The sequence below is a fragment of the Rutidosis leptorrhynchoides genome, chromosome 10, assembly GCF_046630445.1.
Source record: "Rutidosis leptorrhynchoides isolate AG116_Rl617_1_P2 chromosome 10, CSIRO_AGI_Rlap_v1, whole genome shotgun sequence".
NCBI lineage: Eukaryota > Viridiplantae > Streptophyta > Magnoliopsida > Asterales > Asteraceae > Rutidosis > Rutidosis leptorrhynchoides.
In genome coordinates this window covers 177,694,800-177,706,357 of record NC_092342.1, presented here as the reverse complement: position 1 = coordinate 177,706,357, position 11,558 = coordinate 177,694,800, and the positions used below count along the sequence as shown (strand labels likewise).

General features: G+C 34.3%; 1 protein-coding gene across 1 annotated transcript; it reads right to left on the bottom strand.

The window, feature by feature from the left end:
* Window positions 1–434: 434 nt before the first annotated feature.
* Window positions 435–8,246, bottom strand: LOC139871952 (protein DETOXIFICATION 14-like). The gene is made up of 7 exons (XM_071859711.1): window positions 7,918–8,246; window positions 2,414–2,958; window positions 2,017–2,103; window positions 1,843–1,899; window positions 1,258–1,496; window positions 916–1,121; window positions 435–784 (listed from the first exon to the last, which is right to left on the bottom strand). Exons 1-7 carry the CDS (start codon window positions 8,182–8,184, stop codon window positions 719–721), a joined length of 1,467 nt encoding a protein of 488 aa, XP_071715812.1. The 5' UTR covers window positions 8,185–8,246; the 3' UTR covers window positions 435–718.
* Window positions 8,247–11,558: the final 3,312 nt, after the last annotated feature.

Sequence of the window (11,558 nt, the reverse complement as noted above, 5' to 3'; positions counted from 1 at the left end):
CTGCTGATAAAGTTGAGTATAAAGGGTGATGTATGAATGAAGTTAGTTTCATAAAAATGAACTACAGTTAGAACTAGTTATATGGCGCGCTGTACAGGAAATTTGCGCACCGTACAATATAACTAATTCGGGTGTCAGTTTGAAAGATGTTCACCCCCTGGAATGGTTTCACGTTGTACTGCGTGCCGCGCAGCATTTTTGCACGCCACACAGTATGCTGTTAAAAAAAAATGTTATCGTTTTCTATAATGTGTCGAAGGTCGTTTTACAATTTCAACTTTTTTGCTTGTCTTTAGCACAAAACGAACCAGATAGTTTAAAATGTTCATGTATGTCCACATATACCGACAATACACTTTATCTTATAATATTGTGAAAGAAAGAAGATGAAAGATTCCAACATATTTGCAAAAATATGACAAATTAATACCGTAACACAATAATCATAACCGAAGGCAGATTTGTAACTTAAACGTGTTCGATCTCATCGTCAATACACACTAAAGCAAAATTAAGATTTATAGAACAACACTAACCACTTTAAGCTGCACGACCGCCCCGTTCAACTCTCGTAGCATGCTAATGGGTTATATTAGGTACTCGACCAAAAATCCCAAAAAGGTTGGGTATAGTATTAATTCATGTATAGAATATCAAAACTGAAGTATAGTGAAACCTATTTTTTTCGGTATAAGAAAATTTGACAAAATGGAGTGTATCACATTAATCTATTATCTTCTATTGAACATTCTTCCTCAAATAATCTCTCCCTTGTCTTGGTTGCCTGCACCAATAACCACCCAAATCAGAAACCAACAAATGTGACAATTACAACCCAAATGGGTCCAGTTGAATTGCATATATTTATCTCTAACGGGTAAGAAGATTTTAGGGTAAGAAGATTTTAAGGCGTACCTGCTTCTCATAATTCGTAAAAACTGTTACTACTGAAAGTAATGTCACTTGTATTGTGGCCCCAACGAGTATTCCAATCCACAAGCCTTCTCCTCTTAATGATGTGCAGAAACCCAATAAAGCTGCAACCGGGATTCCAACAAGATAAAAAGCAGCAAGATTCACATATGCTCCTAAATGTTGCCATCCTACACCTCTTGCAACGCCTATTATAAATAAATTTTGTAAAGATTTCATAAATATTGAGTAACAACACACGTGTGAGAAAAAACACACTAGTGTTGTTACAATAAGAAGATAACGAAATAGGATGAAAAGAAGTCGGTGGGTCATATAACCAACCTGAAAGAGTTCCCTGCAGACTATCCATTATAATGTTAATACACAAAAGAGGTGCTATTTTTGTGACATAATCAACAACTTCTTTTTCATTCGTAAAAATATATCCAAAAACGTGTCTGTTGCCAAATACGATTGCGCTGACAATACTTGTCTCGACAACTGCAAGGATCATGATGGCCTTAACCGCCAAACGAGCACCTTTTGGATTACCTGCTCCAAGTTCATTCGAGACTCTTGTGCTGTAATAAAAATAAATAAATAAATAAATAAAAAAAAGCCATACAATCACCATATGCATATCATCGTAGTCATGCGCAGTGGCGGAACTTGAACTCGGATACAGATGGGGCGAGAGTAAAAATTTAATAAATTTTTCAAAGTCAGCGGGGGTAAACACTAAAAAAAAACGTTATTTTTTGGTAAAAAAAAAAAAAAAAAAAAAAAAAAAAATCTAGTGTAAAATTGTTTTCCCCGTTAAATTCAGGTGGGGTGGATACCCCCTTTACACTACACTAAGTTCCGCCCTTGGTCATGCGTGTGAAATTATTATTATATGCAACGATAAAGAAAGGATTTTGAACAAACCTGACACCAGCAGCAAATCCATATGGTATAGCATAGAGTGTAGAAATCGTGTTGAGGCTGTTCAAGAAACATATGAATTAATACCATTACATGTCTGTCTGTCTTTAAGGTATATAACTAACGATCATGAAACGGATGATATAAAAAATAATAATAGTATATCATACAGCATACCACACTGAGAGAACTGAAGTTTCAAGCTCTGGATTTGGTAGAAGCCCGGAAAGCAATATGAGAAACTCGTATGACCACCATTCGAGGCTGCAAAAGTTATAATGCATTCAAAATGTTAGAAACCAAAAACCAAAGGATACTTGTGCCATGTCATCATTAACATGTAGTAGTTTATTACAGTTTACATAATTGGAAAAAAAAAAAAAAAAAAACTTGCTACTAATGAAATGATTTTGACCCGAACCGTTCGACCTGATTTTGACCCAACCCGTTAAAAAATTCTGACAGGTTTAAACCCGGACTCGTTTAGACCCAAAACCATTCCAACCCAAATAAAAACTGACCCAATTGCCGGGTATAGTTAGTAGATAGGTAAGAAACTTAACACATGCAGTACCAAATCATGACAGCGGACGGGACAGCAAATGTGAAGAACTGTTTCATCCCATACAACACGTCAACCGAGATTGGAGAACGGGTTTTTGCACATGAGGGGGAGTACATCATATAAAATAAGAGGAATATAGCATTTAGCCACATGGATATCCCCATAGATATTGCAGCACCGATGTTCCCCAAATCAGTTTTATACACAAGACCCCAGCAAACAGGAATGTGCAGACACAGAGCAGCTAATGAGCTAAGAAGCATAGGAAAAATCATACTTTGCATTAGGAAATATCTAACAAGTGGCTGAAGAATTGCATAAGCGAAAAGTGCAGGAATTAGCCATGTGATGAATTTTCCAGCTTCATGAGAAATTGAAGGGCTTTGACCAATAAGAATGAGTAAGCTTCCGGTGTATCTCCAAAAAATGGCAAGAGGAATGCAAACTAGTAAAAGAGATAAAAAAGCAGTGTAAGTTTGAGTTCCGATTTTTTTGTATTGTTGAGCTCCGTAAGCCTGTCCGCATAAGGTTTCCAGTGCACTAGACATCCCCAACTGTCAAAAACAAAACAAATAAAGTGTCACTGAACAATCCAATGTAGATCAATTATACTCTTCTGATTCAATAAATGACATTTTTTTTTTGCGAAAACTGCAACTATTATTTGATCACTGGATCAAGATGAACTATGAAAAATAACAATGCACGTTTAATTTGGTCCAAAAAGAAAACTATTTTTCCCACTTACGCAGACCATTATATTATATTTATTATCATTGCTATTATTTTTAGGTACAACTACTATTACTAGTAGACGAGTAGGTTTTGTATGGTTGTGTATGTATGCACGTATGTGTATGTAGCATGGTATGTACGTATATTTATGGATGTATGTATGTAGGTTTTATAATGTAGGGTCTTTTTGTCTATGTATGTATGTAGGTTTCGTAATATAGGTTTTTTTCGTCTATGTATGTATCTTTTGCCTTTGTATGTATGTTAGGTTGTTTTGTAGGTATGTATGTATGTTTTGTTTGTTTTGTAGGTGTGTTTATCTACGTAGGTATGTTTCATGTAGGTATGTAGGTATGTTTATGCACGGTTGTATGTAGGTATGTATATAGGTTTATGTATTTGTGCGTGTGTGTGTGTGTGCGCGCGCGTGTGTGTTGTGCGGGTGTGTGTATGTGTGTATCGCATCGTTCGGTGCATCTTGGGGTCATTATGGCTGAGGACGACCTTCCTTGCTCCTGAGCTTGATTGGTATACTTTTAGCTGTGTGTCTTCGGGGATACCGTAAAGGTGCATGAGTGGTGTTTTGGTTTGTTACGGGTGGTTGGCTCTTTGCTCGCGCAACAACTTCCACCTGACACACCTTTCGAGTACGGTTTACAAGGTCCCTTGGCTTTATTTATTGAGGCAACACCAAGCGTCGATTAAGTGACGACTTGACTGCCGCTTAGAGCCTAAATTGATGTTGCAGGCAGGCTTTTAAACCCATGGAAATTTGATTCTACCATTTTCATGGCGTCTCTTTTTATTTTTATTTTTAGGTTCATTGTATTTTTTTATTTTTTATTTGATTTTACAATGTTTTTTAAAAAAAAAAATTCCTACTATTTGGCCGGAGGTCCACTATGAAACAATCTCTTTATCCGTCGAATAGAGAGAAGGATGACTTTCTCTACTTTTTTTCTATTCTCGGATAGGGGAAGGATTGTCTACATCTCACCTCCCTCATACACCACGCATGTAGTATTGGGTTTCGTTGTTGTTGTTGTTGTTGTTGTTGCTGTTGCTGTTGCTGTTGCTGTTGCTGCTGCTGCTGCTGCTGCTGCTGCTGCTGCTGCTGCTGCTGCTGCTGCTGTTGCTGTTGCTGTTGTTGTTGTTGCTGTTGCAGACCATTATACTTGATAATCTTGTCTTGTTTAAGACATGTAAACAGGTGACTAGATGAGCAAGTCAACCTCTTACGAATGTTTAAATGTCAACCGATCTCGATCATCGTACTCTTCTTTTCTTATCCAATCAAATAAATTTACAATGACACACAGGCATATTGAATGGCTAATCAGCTCAACCAGTTACAAAGTAAATAAAAGGAGACAAGTTTTAGAGGTAAAAATGGCCTATTGAAATAATAATAATAATAATGACTAAACATTAGCGGTGTACGAATCATCACCCTTTTCATATTTGTAAAATACGTAAACGAAGATGTAGTTTAAGGACTTCAAATAATAATGATGATGATGATGATGATGATGATGATGATGATGATGATGATGATGATGATAATGATAATGATAATGATAATGATAATGATAATGATAATAATAATAATAATAATAATAATAATAATAATAATAATAATAATAATAATAATAATAATAATAATAATAATAATAATATTGTACTCCGTAGTAAGTTGTCCCATTTGAAAGAAATTTAGATTGATTACCTAGATAAATAAGTCTATTAATTTTTAACAATAACCAAACAAACACTTTGAGGTTATAGTTTTTTGCTTTATAAGTATTTCTGTGCAAATTACTGCTAAAAGATCGCGAAATTTGTGGGCCACACAGTCTCTATCATTATTCATTGGGCATCACACACCAATTCATGAGTTGCAGAAAATTGTGTATATGGCCAAAATAATAATTTTAATATAAGTAGCTAACAGTCGACACTGACTCTTATACTTTGAATGGGGTCCAATAATGCAATACTTATTGGAAATTTGAAAAATGACAATAGTTTCATGACAGACAAATAAATGCATCAGAGATAAAATTTGACATGTTATGTGACTGATCAATCCAAACTTGACTACTTCCTCTCATATCCCATATTATATTGGTCTTAAAAAACTTTTACACAAATTTCTTCTCAACCAGTTGAGTACTTAATAAATATAACCAACTTTTTATTTTTCTTCCTAAGGTATTGAATATGTATGAAAACCTTTTTGATCTCTGGAAAAGTATTTATTATTATTCCCAAGGTGTTATGTTATGTTATGTTTTCTATATATACTATCTGTATAAGTATGTGTGAAAGTATATAGTAATTTGAGAAGGATTTGTAAAATGGTACTTGTCATTTTGATAAATCCATTTATTATCATGCATTATGTATTTGTATCATACAATAAGTAAAGAATAATAAAAGTGAATTTAGCAAAATCACAACGGAAATATCAACATCCATATAATATGTTGAAAGGTCGGGAGTATTTATATTGAAATTTTTTCAATTAATTAAAATCAGCCACCATATCCAGATTATCCAATTTTAATGTGCCATTTGGCAAAACTAGCCGTTGTTGAGCGCATGGTCTTTCGCCCCATGTAATAGGTGTTGCGGGCGTTGTGGAGCTCAACCCAGATGCCCAACACACAAAAAAACGTACCTTAACAAATGGTCTTAGTGGAGAAATTAACTTACCTTAACAAATGGTCTTAGTGGACTTAATGCACTTGTCAACTCTCAACAATTAATCGGACTATCAATGACAACAAGCATGTGTCTTAATCATGAAACAATGAAAAGAACAAAGTGACATTCAAACCCACAACAAATTCTGGGTCAAACTTGTGAAATAATGTCAAAATTGACATCCATCCAACATGTTTAAATCCAACAAAATGGATATCCCTGTCAAGATAGCAATGTCATGTAAAAACAAAAATCACATAGGCCCACTCCCAGTATTTTGCCTACCACTAAAGCCACCCTCTATAGCTCGTTAAAGAGCTTGTTAACCATCGCCACCTAGCTCACATGATAAGGAGGAGCAATTCGTCACCATCTTCGTCAGTTAAAACTGCAACGTGCCTCTAACGATTTGAGGTGGCACCACATGTCTTTTTGACTTGTACCCTTGTATTTAATTAATTGTACATATTATATTATAGGGGTATAATTGTGGGTAATATTTTCGTGCATGATAGGGAGAGATTAGTTAAAGGAATGTTAAAAGTTTTTGTACTGATGTGACGCTAATGTTGAGGAGAAAAGTTATATTAAATGAGTGAACAGGAGTGGTCTAAAAGAAAAAAAATATAGAAACTAGTGTTTTCTGAATATAATTGAAAATTTGAAAAATCTCTCTTAAAACCAATAATACTCAATGTTATTAAAACCAACGTAATAGTTATTTGTTGAATCTTGAAAGAATCTGGAAAGAAAATAAGAGCATTTCTATATACTACAACAACAACAACAACAATACTCAATCCCACGAAAATGGGGTATGAGAGAGGTGGGTGTAGACAATCATTACTCGTACCCTAGATTAGAAGGAAGTCACTACGCCATCCGCGGGTATAGAACCCTCGACTAGATAATGTCGTCCCTCCCTCTACTCTAGAGCAAAAGAGATTGCTTCCTAAAGGACTTCCGGCCAGAAATGCTCATAAAAATGAAATAGGGAGGGCAAATGATACAAATTAACCAAATTTCATAAAGACAGAGTGATATAAAAAAATCAAATATCTTGTAATGCTAAATTATTTAGTGAATTTAAAAAATTTATATTCAAATGTCTATTCAGTTTAAATTTTGTTACTTCCATCTATTGAAGGTTTAGAGTGACATATTTCCTGATCCAAACACTAAATAGAAAAATTTTAGAGTTAACCTCGGCTCTTAGTTACCTATTTGTCCTGACTTCACATGATCATTACAGATATCGTACCTATACCTTACCTATGTAATTCAAAAGAGAGAAAAAAGAGCCAAACTTAGGCAAATTCCGTAACATATACTAAATGAAAAATCCGATATTAGACCTATAATAAACCGCTCAAAATCCAAACCCTGCCCGTGACCCGGTTGCACATGTGTAATGTGTGATGTACGGTAATCCGGATTTCCCTGTCACAACTAGATCATTTCTCGGTTTGAAGATTTTTTATTTTTTTTTCTATTTCCCTTAAAATAATCCAAAATTCCAGACAACTATGACATTCACAATTCATACTCAACATCATCTAATTTGACCATCATCCTAGCAACATACAAATAGAAGAAACAAAACTAGATACATATCTTATATATAAGATCAAACAAAAACTAACTCAAAAACAAGTACGAACCATAAGAAGCAACACAGACCAATCATTATTAGGACAGCACAAGTTAAATGTAAACACACATCATTCTGCTCATTTGAAATGATTGGTCCAACTTACTTGTTACGGTTGTAATAGCTATTTAAATTCTTATTGGAAGCTTATATATCTTAGGATTCCAACAAGACCCCAAATATTGGTAACAGTGGTGTTAACTAGTATAAACGGATAATTTTGAATGATGAGCCATAAACTGGGCAACTAAATTCGACATGTGCATCTAAGAATATTAGGTCCGAATTAGGTCTTATGGTTCTTACTTATATATATAATATATAATATATAAATATATATACAAATGAAAAATCAAAACATAGCTGCAGAATATGCGTGTTTAAAATAATAGATAGAAAGAGACGGATAGAGAGAACTGACAATAAGGCTGAAGCCGGTGACGCTGGAAAGAGAGATAGCAATGGAAGTGCTAGAAAGAGCTAATTCTCCAAGATGACCGACCATCATGACGGAGGTCACCTGCAACAAGTATTGGGATAGAGTTACCGCCACCATCGGACCTGCAATTAAACCTAATTTCTTCATCTCTTCCACTAATAATACTGTTAATCCCTTATTATCATCACTATCACTATTATTGTTATTATTATTATTATTAGGTCTCGGAATCAATAATCCTTGTTCCATCTCGTCTCTTTCCGTCGCCAATTCTATCCTCCCGAACAACGGAAAAAGAATTTTTATTGTATTGTTTTTCAAACAGAAGAGAGTTTGTTACAAACGCTTTGACTTCTTTTTATATAGAGGGCTACCTGTGGGCAGTTTTGTAAATTTACAATGGGAAGTTGTCATTTTTGAGCCGAATAAAATATAATAAATGTGGGAATTGTTATAATTATAAAATAATTAAAAGTTAAATGAAAATACCGAATTTGTTTAACGTCTCTTTCTAGAGTGACAACCTAAATTAAATTTTTAAAAACCTTTTACCTTTTTCGCACCCTTCAAATTCGTGGGTGCGACTAAAGGGGACGGGTCGTGTAAGTGGCTTTATGTGGGCTCAGGATCGGGAGTTTGGGACGTTCGTTAGTAAAAGATGGGTTTTTTTTAGGTATTCAGAAAGAACGGTTTTGACTCCCCTCCGCCGAGCTCTACCAACGACGAGGATTTGACTTTCTCCTTCAAGGCTTTTGCGGGTAATGGTGAAGACATGAACAACACCGGCGATGGAGTTTGATTTGGTGTGTTAGCTAGTTGCCTGGTTGTGTAGTCCATTTGTTAGTTTGGTCTCCTTTTCAGTTATTTTCATATTTGGTGTGTGTAGTCGTTCGGTTTTTTGGGCTTCGGTTTCGCTAGGACTTAGTTAGCTGTAGGTCAGTGTGTGCCGTTAGGTTTAGTTGCCTGTTCACGAGCCCGTCGTTGTTTTGCTTCGTGTATCTTGTGAAATGTCTCGTTCATATTGATTATAAACGTTCCATATTAATTGATTTCGTTGCGAGGTTTTGACCTCTATATGAGACGTTTTTCAAAGACTGCATTCGTTTTTAAAACAAACCATAACCTTTATTTTATCGACAAGGTTAACAAGACACCACTTAGATTATCCAGAAATGATAATCTAACAAATATCACACTTACACACTACCAATACATATTGGTTTACAAATATTAATATGTTACAACAAAATAAATCTCGAATGCAGTTTTAAACAATATTATACAAGCATGCTGACACCAAATCTTGTCCATATAATAGCATGCAACAGCGGAAGCTCTTAATAATCACCTGAGAATAAACATGCTTTAAACGTCAACAAAAATGTTGGTGAGTTATAGGTTTAACCTGTATTTATCAAATCGTAATAATAGACCACAAGATTTCATATTTCAATATACATCCCATACATAGAGATAAAACTCATTCATATGGTGAACACCAGGTAACCGACCTTAACAAGATGCATATAGAATATCCCCTATCATTCCGGGACTCCCTTCGGACATGATGAATTCGAAGTACTAAAGCATCCGGTACTTTGGATGGGGCTCGTTGGGCCCAATAGATCTATCTTTAGGATTCGCGTCAATTAGGGTGTCTGTTCCCTAATTCTTAGATTACCAGACTAAAAAGGGGCATATTGTGATGACCCGGAAATTTCCGATCAAATTTAAACCTAATCTTTATATGTTTCCGACACGATAAGCAAAGTCTGTAATGTTGAGTCTCAAAAATTTTGGAACTTTATGCATATAATCAATTACCCTCGACTGCTCTCGACGATAAATAAATATGCACTCAACATTGCCTTACTTTATGCATATAATCAATTACCCTCGACTGCTCTCGACGATTCATGAACCTTTAATTGTAACCAGAAATGTAAATATAAATAATTATATGTGTAAATAATTACATTAAATATATTAATGAACTATTAAGTAATTTAGTTATTATGAAAAATAATTTTAAATAACTAAAGCTTGTTATTTTTAGTATATGGTATATAAATGATTCAAACATATATATATATATATATATATATATATATATATATATATATATATATATATATATATATATATATATATATATATATATATATATATATATATATATATATATATATATATATATATATATATATATATATATATATATATATATATGGTTTCTATACAAGATTATATTGTAATAAATAAATTGTATAAACATTAAATATTTAATGAATGTTATCATATAATATATTATGTAATTATTAAATACTACATAAATTAACTGTATATTAATATATTCTATGTAATTACAAGTTAAAGTATAATTGCTATATTAATATTATTATCATTACTATCATTAATATTATTATTAACATTAATACTGATCATATACATAGCATTGTATATGTATATTTTATTTGCTAAAGGCCAAAGGTAGAACTGCGCGAACTATAAGGCAAAGTTATGAAGTGTTCGCTGAAAATAAGATCAGCAGATGGATTCTCGCGCTAATAAATGACTGCGGTTTAATCCGCTGAGTTTCCGCAGACGGTTAGGTAATTTGCAGACCGCGAATATCTCGAATACTATAAATAGAGAGCTTGGCCTCTCATTTATGGGTTGTTGATTCTCTGCCATTTTGCCTAAGCCTTTGTGATTTTCACTTGTGACCTTGCCCAGGGGATTTTTACATCGCGTAAAGGTGAATTATGTTAATTAGACCGGGTCGGCGTGGTTGATCACTTGATAGTTAAAGTGAAAGACGATCATCGGGGCCCAAAATAATCATCAAATATTCCATCCTCCATTGTAATCTTATTGCACTCAATCCGTAATTAAGTAACATCGCTAATTAAGGATTGATCAATTGACGCCATCCGTGGGACACGTTTTACAAATTAAACAGAAATTTTTTTTTTTCGTGCCATCAAACAATTAATTCGTTGGTTTAATTTCAATCGTGTTTTTGTTATGATGATTTGCAGGTGCATACATCTAAAATCGGCGGTGAATTGCTTGATTGCTTAGAATAATGAGTAATATTGGAGATGATAGCGATATACTGGTCGTTGTGCGAGCGAATGCCTAAAAAAGAGGAAAAAAGCGAAAGTCCGCTAAAATGTATCCTAATTGGCAATTTGCGCCAATTAGTTTCCCGAAAATGCAGAGCGATGATTTCTCTGAAATGCCGATAGTGGTATTCTGCAAAATCGCGGAAGCTGACATCACAGTCATGAAAGTCCATGTCGATAACGGCAGTAGCGTTGATATTATTTACGAACAATGTTTCGCTCAACTGCCAGAAAGTATTAAAACGAACCTGCAAACAACCGCGGTTAAGCTAAACGGTTTTGCAGGAGAATCTTCATTACCTATAGGTGTTTTGCCATTAAACATCGAGCTAGCTGATGTAAACGATGATGCTTTGGTGCGACAAGCGCGATTAGATTTTTATGTCATGCGAGCCTCATCTCGCTATCACATGCTGCTGGGAAGAACCGCTATAAGTAAATTTGGAATTGTCCCTTCCACAATTCATGACATGATTAAGTTTCCAACATATAAAG